The sequence below is a fragment of the Carcharhinus amblyrhynchos genome, unplaced genomic scaffold (assembly GCF_965287045.1).
Source record: "Carcharhinus amblyrhynchos unplaced genomic scaffold, sCarAmb.v2.hapA scaffold_39, whole genome shotgun sequence".
Taxonomy (NCBI): domain Eukaryota; kingdom Metazoa; phylum Chordata; class Chondrichthyes; order Carcharhiniformes; family Carcharhinidae; genus Carcharhinus; species Carcharhinus amblyrhynchos.
Genome location: NW_027649780.1, coordinates 8,790,201 through 8,813,949, shown reverse-complemented (window position 1 = coordinate 8,813,949; position 23,749 = coordinate 8,790,201). Strand labels below are relative to the sequence as shown.

At 44.8% G+C, this 23,749-nt stretch overlaps 3 protein-coding genes across 3 annotated transcripts; 1 reads left to right on the top strand and 2 right to left on the bottom strand.

The window, feature by feature from the left end:
- Positions 1 to 293: 293 nt before the first annotated feature.
- Positions 294 to 12,939, top strand: LOC145335585 (uncharacterized). Its single transcript, XM_080181392.1, is given in 2 exon segments — positions 294 to 1,924; positions 9,587 to 12,939. Coding segments are annotated over 2 exon segments (1,926 nt in total). The 5' UTR covers positions 294 to 758; the 3' UTR covers positions 10,347 to 12,939.
- On the bottom strand, positions 4,538 to 15,381 carry LOC145363625 (uncharacterized). The gene is made up of 2 exons (XM_080218817.1): positions 14,048 to 15,381; positions 4,538 to 5,274 (listed from the first exon to the last, which is right to left on the bottom strand). Exons 1-2 carry the CDS (start codon positions 15,379 to 15,381, stop codon positions 4,974 to 4,976), a joined length of 1,635 nt encoding a protein of 544 aa, XP_080074943.1. The 3' UTR covers positions 4,538 to 4,973.
- Positions 15,382 to 19,761: 4,380 nt separating this feature from the next.
- LOC145363695 (uncharacterized) lies at positions 19,762 to 21,634 on the bottom strand. The gene has a single exon (XM_080218916.1). The coding sequence runs from the start codon at positions 21,552 to 21,554 to the stop codon at positions 20,685 to 20,687; it is 870 nt and encodes a 289-aa protein (XP_080075042.1). The 5' UTR covers positions 21,555 to 21,634; the 3' UTR covers positions 19,762 to 20,684.
- Positions 21,635 to 23,749: the final 2,115 nt, after the last annotated feature.

Below are 23,749 nucleotides of genomic sequence, written 5' to 3'. Positions count from 1 at the left end.
TTTCTCTTATTGCAGGTTTCGTGTAGATTTGCAAAAAATAAAACTTCTTAGGATGTGGACGTTACTCACAAGGCCCCGATTACTGTCCTGAATTACTATCCTGCACTGACAGTGATATGTTACCAATCACCAGTTGTCCTTTGTGATTATATAGTTGGCCTTTTTCTTAAACCTCTGCAGTCCATGTGGTAAAGGTGCTCCCACAATGCAACAGTATTAGGGTTTTAACCCAGTCACATTGAAGGAATAGTGATATTTGTCCAAGTCAAGGAGTTGTGTGATTTTCCCATGTCTCAGCTGCTGTGGTACTTCCAGGTGGGAAAGACTGTGGATTTGGGAAATTCTGCCAAAATCCTTGTTGAGTTGCTGATGTATAAAATCTCTTTCTATCACCTTCCTCTCTGATCTCTCCCTCTTCACGCATAAAGGCTGGATTCTTGTTGTGGGCTCTGAAGGATGAAGGGTTCCTTTCCCTCAGTGCACTGGTGAACAGTTTGAAGCTTTATGACAATCCAGCAGTTTTCATATCCCTTTTCTGATTCCCAATCCCACAATTTATCAGATTCATTCAGCTCAATTTCACATCTTGCCTTTGTGTATTTATGGCTTGTCTCTCATGTTTCCTTCTTTCTGTTTTCACATCATTTTTCACGGGATTAGAAGGTGAGGAATTACAGACAATTGTAAATCAAGGATCACATCAAAATCTTACAGAGTGCCTCGATTCATCAGGATCTAAGTATCATTAGCCTTTGAACATGGAAGAAAAAAGTACCGTTTACAGTGGGGAGAAACCGTACACGTGTTCTGTGTGTGGACAAGGCTTCAAACGATCATCTGGCTTGTCAAGACACAAGCGCAGTCACATCAGGGAGAGACCGTATAAATGTGGAGACTGTGGGAAAGGATTCAATTACCCAGTTGACCTGGAAAATCACCGACGCATTCACACTGGAGAGAGACCTTTTAGTTGCCCTGTGTGTGGGAAGGGATTCACACAGTCAGCTGGCCTGTTGATACACTAGCGCATTCATAGCAGGGAGAGGCAGTTCACCTGCTCCGAATGTGGAAAAGGATTTATTCAGTCATCGGCCCTGCTGATACATCGGCACATTCACACAGGGGAGAGGCCATTCACCTGCTCCATGTGTGGGAAGGGATTCACACATTTCTCTGCCTTGCAGAGACACCAGCGAGTTCACACCGACAAGCGAGAATTTAAATGCTCTGAGTGTGGAAAGAGTTTTAAAACTCCACGCACACTGCGGGAGCATCAGTACATTCACACCGGTTCCACACCATTCAGCTGCTCCCACTGCCAGAAGGGGTTCAGGACATCATTCCACCTTGTGGCACATGAGCGCATTCACACTGGAGAGAGGCCGTTCACCTGCTCTGAATGTGGGAAGGGATTTAACCGATCATCCAACCTGCAGAAACACCAACAAGTTCACAGTGAAGAGAGACCGTTTAAATGCCCAGACTGCGGCAAGGGCTATAAAAGTTCTGAGGAACTGCGTCACCATCAACGTGTTCACTCTGATGAGAGACCATTCACGTGTTCTCACTGCGGGACTGGCTTCAGGCGATCAGGCGACCTCACTGTACACCAGCGAATTCACACTGGGGAGAGGCCGTTCACCTGCCCTGTGTGCGAGAAGGGATTCACTTGTTTATCCTCTCTTACTTCGCACCAACTTGTTCACACAAATGAGAGACCGTTCAAATGTTCTGACTGTGAGAAGAGCTTTAAAAGCAGAAAACTCCTGCTCGCACACCAGCGAAATCACTCTGGGGAGAGACCGTTCACCTGCACTGAGTGTGGGAAAAGATTCACCCGGTCATCCATTCTGCTGAGACACCAACAAGTTCACAGTGAGGAGAAGCCGTTCACTTGTTCAATGTGTGGAAAGAGATTCACCCAGTCACAAAACTTGGTGAGACACCAGCGAACTCACCAGTGATCACAGGAGTGTGATTCTGCTGTTATTGCTACTGTTAATTGCATCCCAACGAGAGACCGTTCAGGTGCTCGCACTGCGGGACTGGGTTTAGACAATTATGTCAACTGACTGCACACCAGCGGATTCACACTGGAGAGAAGCCATTCATTTGTTTGCAGTGTGAGAAAGGATTTACTCAGTCAGCCACCCTGCAGAGACACCAGCGAATTCACACTGGGGAGAGACCATTCATCTGCTTCGTGTGTGGGAAGAGATTCACTCGCTCATCCACCCTGATGAGTCACCAGCGAGTTCACAAATAATCAGTGAGTGGATTTTACTGTAAATCACATCCAGGAATGAATTATGTTCATTGACATCCATTTCTACTGATATGTCAAGAAAACCTGAAAAATTAAAATAATTTCTGTGGGTAAATTCTGATTTTTTTTAAACTGGTGAATTGAGCGGTAATTACAAGAAGAGACAGAATGGCTGTGTGAATTTAAACTGTGAGGATTTTTTATGCATTCGTGGGACATGGGCGTCACTGCATGGCCAGCATTTATTGCCCATCCATAGTTGCCATTGAACTGAGTGGCTTACTAGGCCATTTCAGAGGCGAGTTGACAGTCGATCATATTGCTATGGCTCTGGAATCACACGTAGGATAGACAGGTAAGGACAGCAGATTTCCTTCCCCGTAAGGACATTCATGGAGTGTCGCAGTGGTTAGCACTGTTGCCTCACAGCATGAGGGACTCGGGTTCGATTCCCGGCTTGGGTCACTGTGTGAAGTTTGCATGATCTTTGCGTAGGTTTCCTCAGGTACTTCAGTTTCCTCTCAGTCTGAAAGATATGCTGGATAGGTGCATTGACTCAAACAAATGCCAGAGTGTGGCGAGCAGGGGAATTTCACAGTAACTTCACTGCACTGTTAATGTAAGTCTACTTGTGACTAATAAATAAACTTTACTTTTTACTTCACTGAACCAAATGGTTATTTTCTGAGAATTGAAAATGATTTCATGGTCAGCAATAGATTCTTAATTCTGATTTTTTTAATTGAATTCAATTGTTTTTATTGAATTAAATGTATGAGGCTAGTTTTTATTTTACACAGATAGTAGATGCCTGGAACTCGCTGCAGGGGGAGGTAGTGGAAGCAGATATGATAGTGACTTAATGAGTGCCTGGACAAATGCATGAATAAGATGGGAAGAGAGGGATATGGTCACTAGAGGGGTTTTTAGTTCAGACAGACAGTATAGTCAGTGTAGGCTTGGAGGGCCAACGGGCCTGTTCCTGTGCTGTAATTTTCTTGTTCTTTGTTCAAATTACACCACTTGGTATGGTGAGATTTGAACCCAGTCCCCAGAATACTAGCTGAGTTTATGGATTAATAGTCTAGAGCTAATACCATTGACCATCACCTCCCATCTGGAACAAAACTGTTTTCATCACTAAGGCTCCGCTGTGATGTAATAGTCTCTATGACATCATCAGAGTCCATTGTTTCTGAATGATCCACATCAATAACAGGAAATACACATCAAGCTGAGCACATTATCTAGGCTGACATTCCAGTCTGACGTTGAGGGACTGCTGCACTCTGTCACACACACTGTTCTTCACATGGAACTTGTGGAGGCTCTAGCCACAATCTTCCTTGTAGAGTCGTGGTGACAAAGGACAGAGAGAGAATGTAAATATTATATCCCTGTTCAAAAACACAGCAATTACAGAACAATCAACTTAACATCAGCAGTGAGGAAAAACCAATAATGTGAGACACAACCAATGACACTTATAATTTTTAGTATTTTCTGTTTTTAAATACGGAAAACTTCCCTGGATCTCAACGCTGGGAGAGACATTCTGAAACCTATAGGGAGCTGGGATTTGTCCATAAAAAACAACACTTTTCACTGTATGCTAATACATGTGACAATAATAAATCAAATATTAAAAAATGAGTGTAACTGAATGTCTGAAATAATCTAGAGTTAGAAAGGAGAAAAGAACAGGACATCAATTAATGTCTTATCCTGGAGAAATCAAGGATTTAACACACCGTGTGTTTGAAACAAAGCTGATTTATTTAACAGACATCAGAGATTATTAACATCAGAAGAAATAAACATTAATTGTCTGATTGAAGATGGTTGAGAGGAGATTGATCGAGGTATTCAAGATCCTGAGGAGTTGGGCAGGTGAAATAGTGAGAAAATATTCCCACCAAGAGAACATCAAGAATTAGAGGGCACAAACTACATTAATGGGGAAAACAGAGCCAAAGTAACGTGAGGAAAATTATTTTCACCTCGTGCGTGGCTGGCCTCTTTTAAGGTCAAACCAAATAAACAAACTCAAGTTAAATTAGGACAAAGTAAAGGGGGCAGCTCCCCAGAAGGAGGGGGAACAGCCTGAACAAAATCAAAGTACAAAGCAAATTTGAAAACATCAAATTACAATGTGATTATTAGGGTCAATAATGCACCCCAGCCCCTGCGGTGCCCAAAGGGCACAGAAGGCATCAACTGTGCCTGTGGACACTGCATGCTCCCTCTCCAGGGATACCTGGCCGCAACATAGCCGTGGTAGAGGGTGGTTGGAGTCTGGAATAAACTTCCTGTGAGGGCGGTGAAGGCAGGTTTGATCAAGGTACTCAAAGGAGAATTGGACTGTTATCTGGAAAGAAAGAATGTGCAAGGTTACAGGGGTTATGGCAGGGCAGTGGAATTAGGCTCTTTCAGTGAGCCAGCGCAGACTTGATGGGCTGAATGGCCTCTTTTTGTACTGTAAAGAATGTGATGAGAATTCCTGAATGATGGGGAAAGATCACAGGCAGCAGTTCTTAAAGGGAAACTGCAACCCCAAGAACACAAGCAGCTCTAGATTGAGAATATTAACCAGCAGCCCACTTACAGGGATTATTCGGCAGAAACAAACCTCAAATTTCAGAATGAATGTGGCTCATGTCTGGATGTGATTAGCAGCAGCAGCTACAGCAGAATCCATGCCCTGCACTCACTCATGAAGTCGCTGGTGTGTCACCAGGTGGGAGGAGGTGGTGAATCCCTTCCCACACTCTGAGCAGGTGAACGGTCTCTCCCCAGTGTGAAGTCGCTGATGTGCTTTGAGGCTGGATGAATGTCTGAAGCTCTTTCCACAGTCCGTGCAGCTGAACGGCCTCTCCTCAGTGTGAACTCTCTGGTGTGTCACAAGGTTGGATGAATTAATGAATCGCTTCCCGCACACAGAGCAGGTGAACGGCCTCTCCCCGGTGTGAACTCTCCGGTGTAATTGTAGGTTATACATCTGGACGAATCTCTTCCCACACACAGAGCAAGTGTATGGTCTCTCTCCAGTGTGAACTCGCTGGTGTAATATTAGGCAGGATGATTGAGTAAATTCCTTCCAACACACGGGGCAGGTGAAGGGTCTCTCCCCAGTATGGGTGCGTCGATGAGTTTCCAGTTTGGATGGGCAAGTGAATGCTTTCCCACAGTCCCCACATATCCACGGTTTCTCTACGGTGTCAGTATCATCATGTCTCTCCATATCAGGCGGTTAGTTGAAGCCTCGTCCACACAAATACATGCACAGATTCACTGTTGTGAATGGTGTGATATTTTTTCAGGCTGTATAACTGGTTAAAGCTCTTTCCACAATCAGTTCACTGGAAAACTCACTCAGATGTGTGTGTCTTGGTGCTTTTCCGGTCACACTGATGTTTGAAATATTTTCCCGGACTTCACATTCAAAGGCTGATAGTGTTCAGGTGCTGGTGAATTGAGCGACTGTTCAATCTTGGTGTGGAACTTGATTCCATTTTGCTGACTGTAAATCTTCCCCTTCAAATATCCTGCAAAAGGAGTTTACAAAACTACTGTCAGTCCAGGATAGAAATTCTGATCAGACAAGTCTAATTTCTAAGGAACAACTTTTCTGCTGTTCCCCAAAACATTAAATCTATGCCCCACATATTCTCCCTCCTCCCTGAGCTGAATGCGGCATGGGGCACAGTGATTAGCACTGCTGCCTCACAGTACCAGGGACCTGAGATTGATTCTCAGCTTGGGTCACTGTCTGTGTGGAATTTGCAAGTTCTCCCCATGTCTGCATGGATTTCCTCCGGATGCTCCAATTTTCTCCCACAGTCCAAAACATGTATGGGTTAACTGAATTGGCTATGCTGAATTACTCCTTAGTGTTGGGGGCTAGCTAGGGTAAATGCACGGGGTAATGGGAATAGGGCCTGGGTGGGATTGTGTCAGTGCACACACGATGGGCCCAATGGCCGCCTTTTGCACTGTAGGATTCTATCAGAGCCAAATGAAATGTGTATTTTTCATGCATCCTTACAACTAATTTGTAAAAATCACTCCAAAGCCAGTTCCTACCTATCTCTGGAATCACCTCCAGCACTGCTCTGATTCTGGCTTCCTACACATTCCCTATTTTAATCACTCCACCATTCGTGACTAGATCTTCAGTGCAGAAGGATAACTTCTCAGAGAATTCTTACAGTGCAGAAGGAAACCATTTGGCTCATCAAGACTGCACTGACTCTCTGAATATTTTATCCCTGATCTATACCTGTAACCCACGTTTTTACACCACTAATCCCCCTTACCTGCACATCTTTGTACATGAAGGGGCAATATAGGATAGCCAATTCCCCTAAGCATCACATCTTTTTATGGTGGGAGGAAACCAGGGCATTCAGTGAAAACACACACAGTCACAGGGATAACATGCCAACTTCGCACAGTGACCCAAGGCTGGAATCGAACATGAGTCCCTGGAGCTGTGAGGCAGCAGTGTTAACCACACTGATATTATTGGTATTTTATAAATGGAAGTTGTTGTTGGCTATAACCCTAAATTCCAGTTTTACAACACAGAGTTTGTTATGAAATCAATCTGTTTTTTTTTGTCCTCTGTGGGTTATTCATTTGGTTTCACCCTCAGTAAGTACGGTGGCTGCGCATGCGTTGTTCCAATTTATCTCAACAAATATGGCGGACGCGCATGCGCTTTACAGTACGTGACTCCCTATAAAGATGGCGGATGTTAACTCGGGCCTGAAGTCTTCGGAAAGCCGGAGGAATTTGTTTTGCAAATTGAGGCCGACATCGGGTGTTGATAAAGCCTCACCACCCACCTGCCAACTCCATTTATGTTTCTGGTTTTATTTCGGGCTCTGGATCCGCACTCGGTCTTTGTAAAAATCTCCATTTGAAACCCGCTCGCTCGAGCTCTTCACCGTCTGCTTCAGGCACCGCGCATGCTCCAGCTCCCAGACCAGGATGGGACCTTTCCGAAGTCCAGCCGCCGGCTCCAGGATCCTCCTGAAATGTTCACTCCACATCCACCGGGTTTCATGGGAGTGTTGGTCCTCCAGTCCCGCCCCTCATTCACTCCGATTGGTTGGAGGACCAGCTGCTCCCGTTCAATCCTCCAGCTCCGCCCCTCGTTCACTCCGATTGGTTGGAGGACCAGTCCCTTTCCCACTCGGTCCTCCAGCCCCGTCCCCTCTTCCTATTGGTCCGGAGTCACCGTCAATCAGTGCCCAGGCATTGTGATGTGGAGCATGCGCAGTGTCATTGCTGTCCTTGGCGCTTGTTTGTCCCGGAGAAGCGGAGTCAGCGTTAGGCGGTGGCTGGGAGGGTCTGGAAACACTTTGTGGATCCGCAAACCCTTCAAAATCATTGTCAGCTCCCTGGTTTGCAGCTGCGGGGCTTCTCCCTCCCTCCCTCCCGGGAACAGGCCCAGGTTAACGGTCCCATCCTGGCCACTGGAGGATGGTTCACATCAGAGGATGGGGGAGGGGGACAATAAATAAGAGGTTACACTTTGGCCTCAAATCAATGAGGACTCTGATCTCTGGGAAGGAAGGAAACCCTGGGAGGTGGGCGGGGAGGATTCACAAACACCCGCTGGAGGCCCCAACACCTCCAATAAGATCCATTGGTTTTATTGTCAGTCTGCAGACAGGAGCTGGAGAACTGAACCCATGATGTGGATGTGCCGGCGTTGGACTGGGGTAAACACAGTAAAAAGCCTGACAACACCAGGTTTTAGTCCAACCGATTTATTTGATAGTAAACTCACAAGCTTTCGAGGGGACTGCCTCTTCGTCAGGTGAATGGAGAGTTCTGGCCTCGGACAGAGCATATAAAGCACAGACAGTTTAGAGGTTACTGATTAGAATGCGAATCTTTACACCTAACCTGCTGTTCAAGTCTTAAAGTGGCCGACAATGTGAGTGGAAGGAGCACCGATCACAGGTTAAAGAGATGTGTATTGTCTCCAGACAGCACAGTGAGTGAGGTTTGAGTGTGCTGTCTGGAGACAATACACATCTCTTTAACCTGTGATCAGTGCTCCTTCCACTCACATTGTCGGCCACTTTAAGACTTGAACAGCAGGTTAGGTGTAAAGATTCGCATTCTAATCAGTAATCTCCAAACTGTCTGTGCTTTATATGCTCTGTCCGAGGCCAGAACTCTCCATTCACCTGACGAAGAGGCAGCCCCCTCGAAAGCTTGTGAGTTTATTATCAAATAAATTGGTTGGACTAAAACCTGGTGTTGTCAGACTTTTTACTGAACTGAACCCAGACAGAGGAGAGTGAGGGAGAAAACTGGGAGTGGAGGAAAGAAATGGTGAGATGTTGAGATGGGTTTGGATTTCAGCCCAAGTAGGAGGGAGAGTGTGTGGGATGGAGATTGACAGATTTGGGACACAAGAGAAAAAAACGTGTTATAGAGAAACTGAAATTGTCTGTTCAGAATTTCTATCCTGGATTGAAAATAATGGTTTTTGTAATTTTTTACAGGGTATTATGAAGCAAGATTTAAAGATTTGAACCTTAAACCAAACTTCACAACAAGATTTATTTCAGCGATTTGATTCATCAGAAGCTGAATATCATCAGCCTTTGTCTACAGAAGGAGAAATGTTTGTTCTGTCTGCGGGAAAAGCTTTCAAACATTAGTGTGACTGAAAAATCACTGAGACACACACACCTGAGGGTTTCTGACGTACTGAATGTGGAAAGAGTTTTAAACAGTCTGGAAAAAAACCCACACCATTCTCAGTGACCCGACACAAATTCTGTATAAACAAAGCTTCAATTCATTATCCAACCTGGAGGATACCCACACCATGGAGAAACCATTGAAATGTGGAGACTGTGGGAAGGGATTCAATTACCCATCCGAATTGGATATTCATCACCGCATTCACACTGGAGAGAGGCCATTCACCTGCTCTGAGTGCGGGAAAGGATTTGCTTACTCATCCAGCCTCTATACACACCGGCGTGTTCACACTGGTGAGAGGCCATTCACCTGCCTCGAATGTGGGAAGGGATGTCATGCTTTATCAAGCCTCCTAATTCACCGACAGGTTCACTCCGATCAGAGACCGTTTCAGTGTCCTGATTGTGAAAAGAGCTTTAAAAGCACAAAGGACCTGCTGAGACACCAGCGCACTCACATGGTGGTGAGACCGTTCACCTGCTCAGTGTGTGGGAAGGGATTCACTCAGTCATTGCATCTTCAGACACACCAACTTGTTCACACTGATCAGAGACCATTTCAGTGTTCTGACTGTGAGAAGAGATTTAAAAGTAAAAATGATTTACAAGTCCATCAGCGCACTCACACTGGGGAGAAGCCATTCTCCTGCTGCGTGTGTGAGGGGAGATTCGGACGTTTATCCCAGCTGCAAACACACCAGCGAGTTCACTCTGATAAGAGACCATTTCAATGTTCTGACTGTGAGAAGAGCTTTAAAAGTAAACCGGATTTGGTGACACACCAGCGAGTTCACACTGGGGAGAAACCGTTCACCTGCTCGGTGTGTGGGATGGGATTCACCCATTCATCCCACCGTCTGAGACACCAGCGAGTTCACACCGGGGAGAAACCATTCATTTGCTGTGTGTGTGGGAAGGGATTCACTGATTCAGCCCACCTTCTGATACACGAGCGAATTCACACTGGGGAGAAACCCTTCACTTGCTCCACGTGTGGGAAGGGATTCACTCAGCCACCCCAGCTCATTGCACATCAACTGGTCCACACTGATCAGAGACCTTTTAAATGTTCTGACTGTGAGAAAAGTTTTAAAAGCACTAAAGACCTGCTGAGACATCAGCAAATTCACACTGGAGAGAGATCGTTCACCTGCTCCCTGTGTGGGAAAAGGTTCACTCAGTCATCCCACTTGCTGAGACACCAGCAGGTTCACACAGGAGAGAGATCGTTCACCTGCTCCGTATGTGGGAAGAGATTTGCTCGGTCAGCCAATCTGCTGAGACACCAGCGAGTTCACAAGTCACTGCAGGGGTTGGATTCTGCTGTTGCTGCGAACCCCATGCAGGACTGAATCATGTTCATTTATTTATTTATCTATTAGTTAAATAATCCCATGCAGGATTGAATCATATTCATTCTGTTATTAAGGAGCTGGGGTGGGACACATAGATAATCTCTGAGCAGTCAGGCAGAGCCAACATCGTTTTGTGCAAGGGAAATCATGTTTGACTAATTTATTGGTGTTCTTTGAAGAAATAACAAGCAATGTGGATAAAGTGGAACCTGTGGATGTGATGTATTTAGATTTCCAGAAGGCATTTGACAAGGTGCCACATCAAAGTTTACCACACAAAAGCCTAGTAGGTAGGGATATGATCAGTGCAACATGTGGGCCGAAGGGCCTGTTTATGCTGTAGTTTTTCTATGTTTCTAAAATAAGAATTTGTAGCATAACGCATGACATATTAGCATCCCATCCATGTCAATTCTTTATATTAGCATGGATTGAGGATTGATTAGCTAATAGGAAACAGAGACGAGAGACAAACAAGTCATTTTTGGATGGCAAGGTGTAGCCTGTGAGATGCCACAGGGATCAGTGCTGGGGCCTCAACCATTGACAAGCTATTTTCATGATGTGGATGACAGGGTCAAGTTATTGATAACACAAAGGTAGGTAGAAAAGTGAGATGTGAATGACCATAACAAGCCTGTAATGCGATATGGAAGTGTTAAGTGAGTGGGCAAAATGTTGGCAGCTGGAACAAGATTTTTGGATAATGTGAACTTGTCCACTTTGACAGGAAGGATGGAAAAGCAGTTGATTATTTAAACAGAGGGAGATTGCAGATCTTTGAGGTACAGAGGGATCTGGGTGTCCTAGTACTGTAATCAGGAAAAGTTAGTATGCAGATACAGCAAATAATTAGAAAAGGAAATGAATTGTTGTTTATTGCAGGAATGTTTTGCTGCATTTGTTCAGGGTATTGGTGAGACTGCGTCTAGAGTACTGTGTACAGTTTTGGTCTTACTGGGATTAAGAAAAATGAGAGAGGATCTGATTGAAACATGTAAAATTCTGAGGGGATTTGACAGAGTGGATGTTAATTGTAGAGAGGAGAACTAGAGGCAGTTTAAAAATAAAGGGTCTCCCATTTAATACTGGGATGAGGAGAAACCTTTTCTTTGTTACAGTGTGGAATTCTCTTCCACAGAGAGTGGTGGAGACTGGCTCACTGAATATCCTGAATTTAATAGATTCTTGATTGACCAAAGAGTCAAAGGGTGTGAGGGGTAAGAGGAAAGTGGAGTTGAAGCTCCAGTCACATCAGCCAGGATCCTACTGAATAGTGGCGCAGGCTCGAGTGGCCTTCTCCTGCTCCAAATTCACATGTTTACATCATGATAATTGGAGTTTGTTTCTGCTGACTTTAATTTCCCATAAAACTGAGCTGCAGCTTAATCTACAGAATAGAATCAAATAAATCTTGATGATAAACTAATTGATCAGCAGAGTCTAACTGAATGACAGAGCAGACTGAACAACCTACTCCAGTTCCTGTATAGTTTCTCCCCAGGATTCTCCCACTCTCTAACTCTGCTCCAGTGCTGGTTTCTGATGAAGTCCCTTCTCCCCCAGGTCTCCCATCACTTTCCATTCACCAGCTGGCGTCTGAGTCCAAGTTTACCAGGAACAGGACAAGGTTATTTATCCCCCTCGAGCCTGTTCTCTCATTCACTGAGGTCAGGGCTGATCTGTGACCAAACTCCATTTACCCAGATATTGTTTTAATCCTCACTTCCCCAGTCTGTTACAACATGATTTTTAAAATAATTTTCATTTACATCAGACCGTTAATGTAGGAGAGTGTCTCAACGTGAATCTCAGAAACATCGACTGACAAATCAGACAACTGACCCTGAGTCAAAGAAGGGGATGTTAGGAGGGCTGACTAAAGACTTGGTGCAGTGTAAAGGGTTAATGTTAAATTTATAAATGTTCTACACTGTGATGTAAGGTCAGATGATAAGAGTATGCTGAGAGATGGTTCTATGTGAAGCCTCGTGCTGAGCTTTGTGTTGTACATTGTTAGAAGAATGTACAATAAAAGATTACGTTTACCAACAACCTCCAGTGGCCTCTGTAGATCCTGCCCAATTTCCACTTGATCTAAACCTGTCATAATGGTGTTCACCTCAATCAGATCTCCCCTTAGCCTGTTTCATTCCAAGGAGAATAATCCAGCTTCTCAAACCTGGTTCTGAAGTTAAAATCCCTCAGTGCTGGAGTCATTCTGGTAAATCTCCTCTGCACCTTCTCAAGGACCATCCCGTCCTTCCTAAAGTGTGCTGGCTAGTTATGAACACAATACTCCCATTGTGCTTTAAACAGTGCTTCATAAAGCTTCAGCATAACAACCTCAAAAAGACACAAACTCAATTTACAAAATACAAAAATTATTTTGTAAAGTGAGTTTGTATCTTTATATGCCCTGTTTGGGAACAGAACTCCCACTCACCTGATGAAGGAGCAGCGCTCTGAAAGCTTATGGCTTGTGCTACCAAAGAAACCTGTTGGACTTTAACCTGGTGTTGTGAGACTTCTTACTGTGCTCACTCCAGTCCAACGCCGGCACCTCCACCTCATAATTCAGTGATCTCCCAGGCAGAAGCCATTTACCTCACTTTGCCACAAGAGGGAGTGCCCTCACTGTGATTGTGTGTTCACTTCAGCAGGAGATGGGTGGAATGGAGGAGTCTTGTGTTATTGTCAATATTTTCATATTTAATAAATATTCTCGTTAAAAGCTAATTGTCCGTCTAGTGACTGTTCATCTATACTTCTAAAACAAAAGGGTAAAAGTTACAGTCAATTGAGCCTGGGTTTTATTCTGGGACCTTCCTGTCCAAAAGTAACATCAGCTGAGATTGTAACCTAGCAGCAGAAACCCACCTTCTGTTCTATTCCCCCAATTCCCACGAAACAGTTTTTAGATTTGGGTGAGTTTGTATGAAGTAAATAAAGGTGGAGATTCAAGACACTTAACAAGTGAATAAAGGCAAAAGATTCCACAGATTCTGAACAAACAAACTTTACACAGTGAGAAAGGGAAAACAATTTACAATATCTGGAAGGTAAAACATTCAAGGATTTTAGAGAGGAAATGGAGATGGGATGTCTGTGTCAAAGATATTTTATTGAGAATTGGGTGGTGATATTGAGAGGAAGATATTGACAATATCAGCTGATATGGAGAAGTTGTGCTGTCAGTAGCTCAGTGGGAATAGGATTGAGGGATCAGGAGATGGGTCTCATGGACAAGATGAGCTCTCAGAGGACATGAGGGGAAGTGGGAGAGAAACTGCAGCAAGGTGTGAGTTCAGAGCTCAGATAAAAGGGAGCATTAGAGGAAGTTTGTTCCAGTGGGTTGGAGGAAAGAGGGAAGGAGTAGAGACAGCTGATTGGATTCTCTCAAACTTAGTGACAAAGACGTCTGTGAGTTTTATTGGCAATGAGTACTTGTGGAGAGGTGAATCTGGAAGAGGGAGAGCAACTCAAAAGGAATTCAGTTGTGCTGATGACACTAAAAAGATTCACACTACTGAACACAAAGATAAGTTATTTGACTTTATTCAGAATGTGAAACTGGATGAAGTTCATTAACATCAACAAAAATAAATGCAAGGAACATATTACAGTCCTGAATAGTATTAACAGCAGATTCCAATCATTGTGGTTGCTAGTGAATTCTTTGGTGCCTAAGCAATGACTGAGTGAATCTCTTCCCACACTCAGAGCAGGTGAATGGTCTCTCCCCAGTGTGAGTACGCTGGTGTGTCAATAGGTGGGATGACCGAGTGAACCCCTTCCCACACTCGGAGCAGGTGAATGGCCTTTCCCCAGTGTGGGTGCGCTGGTGTAGGGTGAGGTCATATGATCTCCTGAACCCAGCCCCACAGTGAGAGCACCTGAACTGTCTCTCATCAGTGTGAACACGTTGATGGGACATCAGTTCACCAGAACTTTTATAGCACTTCTCACAGTCAGAGCATTTAAAAGGTCTCTCCCCAGTGTGAATACGCTGGTGTGTCAATAGTTGGGATGACCGAGTGAATCCCTTCCCACACTCGGAGCAGGTGAATGGCCTTTCCCCAGTGTGGGTGCGCTGGTGTAGAGTGAGGTCATATGACCGGCTGAACCCAGCCCCACAGTGAGAGCACCTGAACTGTTTCTCATCAGCGTGAACACGTTGATGGGACATCAGTTCACCAGAACTTTTATAGCACTTCTCACAGTCAGAGCATTTAAAAGGTCTCTCCCCAGTGTGAATACGCTGGTGTGTCAATAGTTGGGACGACCGAGTGAATCCCTTCCCACACTCAGAGCAGGTGAATGGTCTCTCCCCAGTGTGAATTCGCTGGTGTATAGTAAGGTTATGTAAATGCTTGAACCCAGTCCCACAGTGAGAGCATCTGAAAGGTCTCTCATCAGTGTGAACACGTTGGTGGGACAACAGTTCCCAAGAACTTTTATAGCACTTCCTACAGTCAGAGCATTTAAAAGGTCTCTCCCCAGTGTGAATACGCTGGTGTGTCAATAGGTGGGACGACCGAGTGAATCCCTTCCCACACTCAGAGCAGGTGAATGGTCTCTCCCCAGTGTGAATTCGCTGGTGTATAGTAAGGTTATGTAAATGCTTGAACCCAGTCCCACAGTGAGAGCATCTGAAAGGTCTCTCATCAGTGTGAACACGTTGGTGGGACAACAGTTCCCAAGAACTTTTGAAACACTTCCCACAGTCCGAGCATTTAAAAGATCTCCCATCAGTGTGAACTCGCTGATGAGCAAGTAGATTGGATGACTGAGTGAATCCCTTCCCACACTCAGAGCAGGTAAACAGCCTCTCCTCAGTGTGGCTGCACTGATGAATTTCCAGCTGGGATGGGGAATTGAATTCCTTCCCACAGTTCACACATTTCCACAGTTTTTCCGTGGAGTGACTGCATTTACGTTTTGACAGGCCAGATGATCGGCTGAAGCCTCGTCCAAACACAGAACCCCTGTACAGTTTCTCTCCACTGTGAAAGGTACTTTTTTCTTCCATGTTCAAAATTCACTGATGTTCCGTTATGATAAATTGGAGACTCTGGCAGTTCCTGATATGATGTTTACTTTCAGTTTCCTGACTGCAAATCGTCTCCTTCTAGTCCCTGTGAAACTGATTTAAAACAGGAAAAAGGGATTGAGAGAGAAGCCGCAGAGACAGATGATGAACAGAGTCCAGATTGAAACAACAGTAAAAAAAAACACGCAGGAGGCCAGGAACTAAGTTCTGCATCCAACACACAGCCTGATTCAAACCGGCTCCGTGTGGGACTAGGCAAAAAATGGTTCAGCACAGACGAGAACGGCCAAAAGGCCTGTTTCTGAGCTGTAATTTTCTGTGTTTCTAAATTCGAATCTATAAAACAATAACACAGAAAACTCTGTAGAGACTGTATCTGGGACAAAAAAACAAATCTTCGAGATATTCAGTAGACTAGGCAGCCTGTGAGAGTTACAAACAGAACTGAGGGCTCAGGTTGCTGACTTGCCCTCAGTCTATAATGAAACATCTAGAGACAGGCACTGACTAATGGCGGTCAGATTTCCCACAATGCTCTGCGCCCCAGAAACCCCTCTATCCAAAACTTGTTCACAGTAATTCACTAATCGTAGGATCCTCACAGTGCAGAAAGCGGCCATTTTACCCATCAAGTCTCTACTGACTCTGAAAGCATCTTTCCCAGGCACACTCCCTATCCCAGTAACCCCATACACTTACTCTGCTAATCCCCACACCGACCTTTTTCTTCACCCAGTCTGCAACCGTAACAATATATTCTGTACCCTACACTTTTCCTTTTCCCCCGTGTACTTTATCAAGTTATGTTCTTTTCTGTATAGCACGCAAGAAATAATTTTCACTGTATTCCAAAACATGCAACAATAATAAATCAAATTAGACGCTACACATCTTGGGACACTAAGGGAGAAATTTAACTTGGTCAATTCAGCTAACCTGTACATCTTTGGGCAGTGAGAGGAAACCAGAGCACCCAGAGGAAATGCACACAGACAGAGGGAATTTGTGCAAACTCCACACCTGAGGTGGAGATGCTGGCATTGGACTGGGGTGGGCACAGTAAGAAGTCTCACAACATCAGGTTATTTGGAACCACGAGTTTTTGGGAGTGTTGATGAAGGAGCAGCTTTGACAAACGGTCACCTGGACTCAAAAATGTCAGTTCTTTTCTCTGCCTACAGATGCTGCCAGACCTGCAGAGATTTTCTCGCATTTTCTCTTTTTATTTCAGATTCCAGCATCCGCAGTAATTTGCACTAATTCCAAATGAACTTATTGGCCTTTAACCTGATATTGTGAGACTTCTTACTGTGCAAACTCCACACAGACAGTCACCCACACATGGCTGGAGCCGAACCCTGGAATTGTGAAGGTAGTTTGCCGCAATTTTCGGGTGATAACAATGGGCTGGATGTTGCTCAGTGTGTGGAGCACTGAAACAAAGTACAGAGAGAGACAGAGCAGAGGACTGGACTGAGAATTAGAGTCTGCAGACAGGAACTGGCAGAATGAGGAGCGGTTATCTAGTCTAACACTCATAGCAATCTACAACCCACCCCCATTACCGAGACAGAGATTACAAACACTCACCAACCTCTGAAACGTCCCAGGAAAAAAAGGGGGAATCTGTGGCTGTTCCTGTCCTGAAATAGCCCCAGGGATGTCACTCAACCCCCCAACCCCGCCCAGTTCACAGCTCAGCCTCTCAGTTTGCAGCTTCCTGCACCTTGAACCAACCCTGCCCAGGTGTGGGAGGGTCTGTGGAACCACAGAGTGGGGGGAGGGGTGACCCCTTTCTGTGTCCCAAATAGTTTCTCCTTCCCCTCCCCCTTGGCGCTGTAAGGTCTAAATGTGAACGGTTGGTGGACAATGCAGAGACTCACTGAGCTGCGCCTGCACCTTATCCTGGGTCACCCCCTCCCCCTGGGTTCAGTGTGTGTGAACTCGCTGCTTGTTTCCCTTCAGCTAAACACAGACAGAGAGTGCTGGAAAATCTCAGCGGGTCTGACAGCATCTATGATCAGTAAAAAGTCTGACAACACCAGGTTTTAGTCCAACCTATTTATTTGATAATATTCTCACTAGCTTTCGAGGGGACAGCCTCTTCGTCAGGTGAATGGAGAGTTCTGGCCTCAGACAGAGCATATAAAGCACAGACAGTTTAGAGATTACTGATTAAAATGCGAATCCTTACACCTAACCTGCTGTTCAAGACCTGAAGTGGCTGATAATGTGAGTGGTAGGAGCACTGATCACAGTTTAAAGAGATGTGTATTGTCTCCAGACAGTACAGTAAGTGAGGTTTTGCAAACCCAGGCAAGTCATGGGGGTTACAGATAGTGCGACATGAACCCAAGATCCCTGTTGAGACCGTCCTCATGTGTGCGGAACTTGGCCAGACTCATCAGAACTGGGAAATATAATATTATTTATCGCAACTAAAAGAGACACTTTACAGCCTTCAGAACAAAACTGAGTCCAACAATTTTACACCATAATCTCTGCTCCCATTGTGTTCTGTGTTTCGTTGTTGCATTTCTCACCTCATTTCTCTCTTTTGTTTTACTTTGCATTCAGACTGTTGCTAAACTGCCATTCACACCTCATTCAGAACATCTTTTGTGTCTTTATTTGTCCCATTACCACTCGCTTTGGTCTTGGGCCGTGAATCATTTTGTCAGTTTGCAGGTCTTTCATTTTGTTCTTCTCCACCTCCCTCTCTCAATTCTTCAGAGGTCAGGCTTTGACACAGGGTCATCTGGACTCGAAGCATCAGCACTTTTCTCTCCTGGCAGATGCTGCCAGACCAGCGGAGATTTTCCAGCATTGTCTCTTTTGGTTTCAGATTCCAGCATTCACAGTAATTTGCTTTTATCCTGGCTTTCCCTGTATAGCCCTGGAGAGTGCATTGGACTTGAGATGTCAGGGACAGAGAGAACGAGAGATTTCTCTCTCTTAGAGGGTTTTTGATCTGTGGAATTCTCTTCCCCAGAGAGCAGAGGAGACAGAGTCATTGAATATTTTTAAAGCTGAATAAATGGATTCTTGATTGACAAGAGAGTCAGAGGGTTTGGGGAGTGGGGGGTGGTGGGAGACAGGAAAGTGGACTTCTGACCACAATCAGATCGGTCAGGATCTTGTCAATGCTGGAGTAAAGAGCCCAGTGGTCCACTGCTGCTCCTCATTCATATGGATGTTTGTCTGTGTGTTTCACTCTGTTTTTGCCTCCATAGAAGCTGCCGGGACTGTTAACTATTTGCGGCATTGACTGTTTTATTTCAGATTTGAAGACTCTATAACATATCACTGTGTAATTCAACAATTAATCCAGTTCTCCTGGATTTCTGCTCTGTAACATTTCACTGGATAATCCAACAAATAATCCAGTTCTCCTGGATTCCTGCATTGTGGCATAATGGTTAGCACCGCTGCCTCACAGTGCCAGGGACCCGGGTTCCATTCAAGTTTTGGGTCACTGTCTGTATTAAGTTTGCACATTCTCCCTGTGTCTGCGTGGGTTCCCTCTGGATGCTCCAATTTCCTCCTGTGTCGTAAATTAGTTTAACATTTTAACTTGTAATATCTTAAAAGAAGCAATCACTTTCCTTCACATTATATAACTATACTTGATTTGAAAAATTAAAAATTAAAGGTTTCAGTTTAATTTTCATAGCGCAGTAGTTATTTTGACTCATTACTTTTGAACATTTATCAATTGAATGTATCATACTGTATTTATATGTGTTTCCTGCTATTTCACCTTTTGCACACTGATTTGATGCCCACTTTCTTTGGATTTCTGATCTGAAGTAACTTTGTAATTTCTGTATTAGTTTAAGGCTGTGTGTCACTTTGTGTCCTTTTAATTAACTGTGTTCCAAGCTCTGGCAACCACAACAAAAACCAGCAAGCATTTTCTTTAACCAAAATATACTGATAGTAACCTGCCCCAATGAGAACTCTAAAAGTTTCGACATGTAAATTAGACATTTGAGACAATGAACCCAAATGTTAACCATTAGGATTTGACACCATAAACTTGTTTATTTCAAATAAGTGGACAAAGAAGCTACCTTTAGACGTCCATTATCTGAGTATAAAGCCATACTATTTAATTAAATCACAGAAAAGGCATGTGGGCAAACTCCAAAAGTAACTGACACATTAGCGAGCCAGTTGGGGAATTGCAGATGGTGATTTAACTATCCGGCCAGAATGAACATTCTAATTGGCAAATTCAGAAGATTTATTAACCACTAAAAGGTAGAAAGGTAACAAGTTAGAAAGATAAAAAGAAAAGTTTGAATTGACAGGAGGAGGAGGAAGCTCATCTTTAACAATGAAACAGACTTCTTACAACTTTCCTCGGTTGATCAGGCCAAAGATGTGAAATGAGAATCAGGCGAGGTGGATAACATGTTCACAGAATGGCTACTCAAAATCTTTATTTTAACTCCTTCAACTCACATTTGCTTAATTCAAATTAGCCTCAGTGTTGAACTATATCTGATTAACTTAAATGTATGATTGGCCCCTGACACCTACTCCTGATGTCTGAATACAAAGTCTACTGAATAAATGAAACAGCTTGAGTAAGATGCCATTCATTCCTCAATGTAATGTAATTTGAAAAAGCCATAAATGTTTTGTGAGCTCTACCTTATCTTTCTAAATTAGCTGGAAAACATAATTTAACAGTTCTCATGATTTATAACCACTGTGCTTAAAATTACATAATAAAACTTTACAAACTTTGTGTTACAGGTTATATTACCAGTCTGACAAGTACATCTATTGATTAAGTGCTGATTCTTCAATTGTCTCAGAATGAAGGTTCTTCACTTCACTAATATGAGGATGTTAACCACAGGATCCCGTCTGCTCTCTCAGGCAGAAGTGAAAGATCACATGGCTTCTATTTGGAAGGAGGGCAGGGAGCTCACCCTGCTGAGATCAATATTACCCTTCAACCTATCTCCCTAAAAACAGAACACTGCTCATTATCACATTGTTGTTGTGCTTTACCCCACTGAAACCAATGGTACCCCTCACCAAATCTCATTGAAAACAGATCACTGCCCCGAATCACACTGCTATTTGTGGAGGCTGACTGTGCACTGAAATGTCCTGACGTTGTGAAAGGTGCTATATGAATGCAAATTCTGTCACCTTCAGTCCAGTTATTGTCCTTTGCAGCAACATCATCAACACTTCCCCAATGTCATGACGAACAAGATTCAGTCCTGAATCTGATTAACAACAGCAGAATCACAGCAATGCAGTCATCTGTGAACTCGCTGGTGTTTCACCAGATTGGATGATTCGATAAATCTCTTCCCACACTCGGAGCAGGTGAACGGCCTCTCCCCAGTGTGAATGCGCTGGTGTGTCAGCAGGTGGGATGATCGTGCAAATCCCTTTCCACACTCAGGACAGGTGAACGGCCTCACCTCAGTGTGAATTTGTTGGTGCGTCAGCAGGTTGGAGGACTGAGTGAAGCCCCTCCCACACTTGGAGCAGATGAATGGCCTCTCCCCAGTGTGAACTCGCTGGTGTACAGTGAGATGAGATGATCGCCTGAACCCAGTCCCACAATGTGAGCACTTGAACGGTCTCTCCTCAGTGTGAACGAGCTGATGGGACATCAGTTCACCAGAACTTTTAAAGCACTTCCCACACTCTGGACATTTAAAAGGTCTCTTGTCAGTGTGAACTCGTTGGTGTGTCTGAAGCTGGGTTGCTGTCCTGAAACTCTTCCCACATTTTGAGCAGCTGAACAGTGTGTACTCGGTATGAATGCGCTGGTGCTCCCTCAGTCCGTGTGGGCTTTTAAAGCGCTTCTCACAGTTGGAGCATTGAAACTCCCTCTTGTCAGTGTGAACTTGCTGGTGTTTCAGCAGGTGGGATGAGCGAGTAAATCCATTTCCACACACTGAGCAGGTGAATGGCCTCTCCCCGGTGTGCAGTCGCTCATGCAGCTGAAGGCAGATGAACTGAGCGAATCTCTTCCCACATACGGAACAAATGAATGGTCTCTCCCCGGTGTGTCTGCGTCGATGAATTTCCAGCTCAGATGGGGATCTGAATCCCTTCCCACAGTCCACACATTTCCACGGTTTCTCCCTGGCGTGAATGGTGCTTTTTGCTTCCATGTTCAAAGGCTGATGATACTCAAGTCCTGATCAATTGAGTGACTCTGTCAGATTTTGATGTTTGATTTGACTTTCCTGACTGTGAACCTTTCAAATAATCTGTAAAATGAATTTGAGACAGAATCAAGGAAATATAAAAGAGAACCCACAAAAACACAAAGGCAGGCTGTGAAATTGAGCTAAATTAATCTTATAATTTGTGGGGCCAGTGCTAGGAAAAAGTGACCCTGAAAACTGCTGGCTTCTCATAAAAACCCAGCTGGCTCATTAATGTTCTTTAGGAAAGGGAACCTGCCACCCAGTCTGGGTGTACACAAGACTCTGGCCTCTATAGGGGGAGAGAGAGAGGTGAAGGAGAGGGTAAAAGAGATGAACTTCAGAGATCTGCAAATGAATTTGAATTTCAAAAGAATCTCCTAAACCCACTGGAAATAGATTTCATTGATGCACAATTATATATTTCAAGACAAAAAAAACATAAGTAACATAAATAGACTATATAACGACGTTAAGCATATGTCTCTCCCGAATTTACCGTTCATTCGAATGTTAGCCCTCTTCTAGGAAAACTCCCCCTTTAATTGTGAACATTGGGTAAGAGGCCATCCTGTTAGCAAGATAAATAAACGTGTCAAAGTGAGGGAGCTAAAGGGTGTCAATGTCTTTGAGAGAGAAAGAAAAAGATACCTGGGCCTAGTCCTCTTCCTAATTCCGATGTTCGTCTGTAACCTTTCCAGAGTCTGCAGCCTCCCTGGATTCACTTCCTTTCCCTTCAGTTGCTGCAAGTCCCCAATTTCCCCCAGAATGAGGAAAGAAATGGAAAGGGGGAAACATTGATTTCCTCCCAGATGTTGCGCAGAGGCGGAAGTTTCACTCTGAAGCTCATCGACGAACTTCCGCATTGTGACGACAACAATGGAGCTCTGCCAGTAGGAATCACTCTGCTTGACGTAACGTCCTGGTGTTCCAGTGCGCAGGCCCGGGCGCGCGGACCCGGGAGTCCCGCCCCCACCCATTGTTCCCCTCCCCCTCCTCGAGCCAAGGTTTCCAGACAAGTGGCTGGCGGCTCCGGCCGGAGCGAGAAGCCGATCGGTGATCTCCCCCTCCCCCACGGCCCCGGAACTGCGCATGTCCAAGGGAGAGGGGAAACTGCGCATGTGCAGGTGATTCTCCACCCTACTCGGATATTCATACTGAAGTGTTGACCAATGAGAAGATTTGGAGGACCGGAAGGATTCTGGTCCTCCAGCCAATCAGAGCGCGGGCTTTGTACGGAAGCACACAGCTGGGTGAGTGTTCCAGTGCACTGAGTGTGGAAAGAGCTTGAACCAGTTACACAGCCTGGAAATACATGGCAGCATTCACAGCAGGGAGAGACTGTACCCGTGTTCTGTGTGAGATTTAACTGATTGTTTAACCTCGAGAGTCACAAGGACCCACACTATGGAGAAACCATGCAAATGTGGGGACTGTGGGAAGAGATTCAGATCCCCGTCTGAACTCGAAGCTCATCGACGCAGTCACACCGGCGAGAGACCATTCATCTGCTCTGTGTGTGAGAAGGGATTCACTCGGTTAGCCACCCTGCGGATGCACCAACGAGTTCACACCGGGGAGAGGCCATTCACCTGCTCTCAGTGTGGGAAGGGATTCACTCAGTTATCCGACCTGCAAACACACCAGCGAATTCACACTGGGGAGAGACCATTCACCTGCACTCAGTGTGGGAAGGGATTTGCTCGGTCATCCAGCTGGTGGAGACACCAGCGAGTTCACACTGGGGAGAGGCCATTTATCTGCCCTCAATGTGGGAAGGGTTTCAGAGTTTCATTCTTGCTGCTGAAACACCAACAAGTTCATGAGTGATTACATGAGGGTTGGATTCTGCTGTTATTGTTTCTGCTCTCAGTTACATCCAGGACTGGATTTTGTTCATTCTCACAGTCAATGGGGAGGGTTCCTTTCTGCTGGACTGGCCATTCTCACAACTTTGCCTCCAGTGGGCTGATGCTCTTTAAGTCTTGTTGCGAATACTTGGTTTCAAATTTCACAAGAATCACAGAGTGACAGGGTGTTAGGAAGTTCAGAGATATTTAGTCAGCATTTCTGTTTGAAACACCCCAAATGTCCATCCAATTTCCTTTTGTAATTGTTTATTGTCTCCATTTCCTCCACCCTCGTATGGAGCGAGTTTC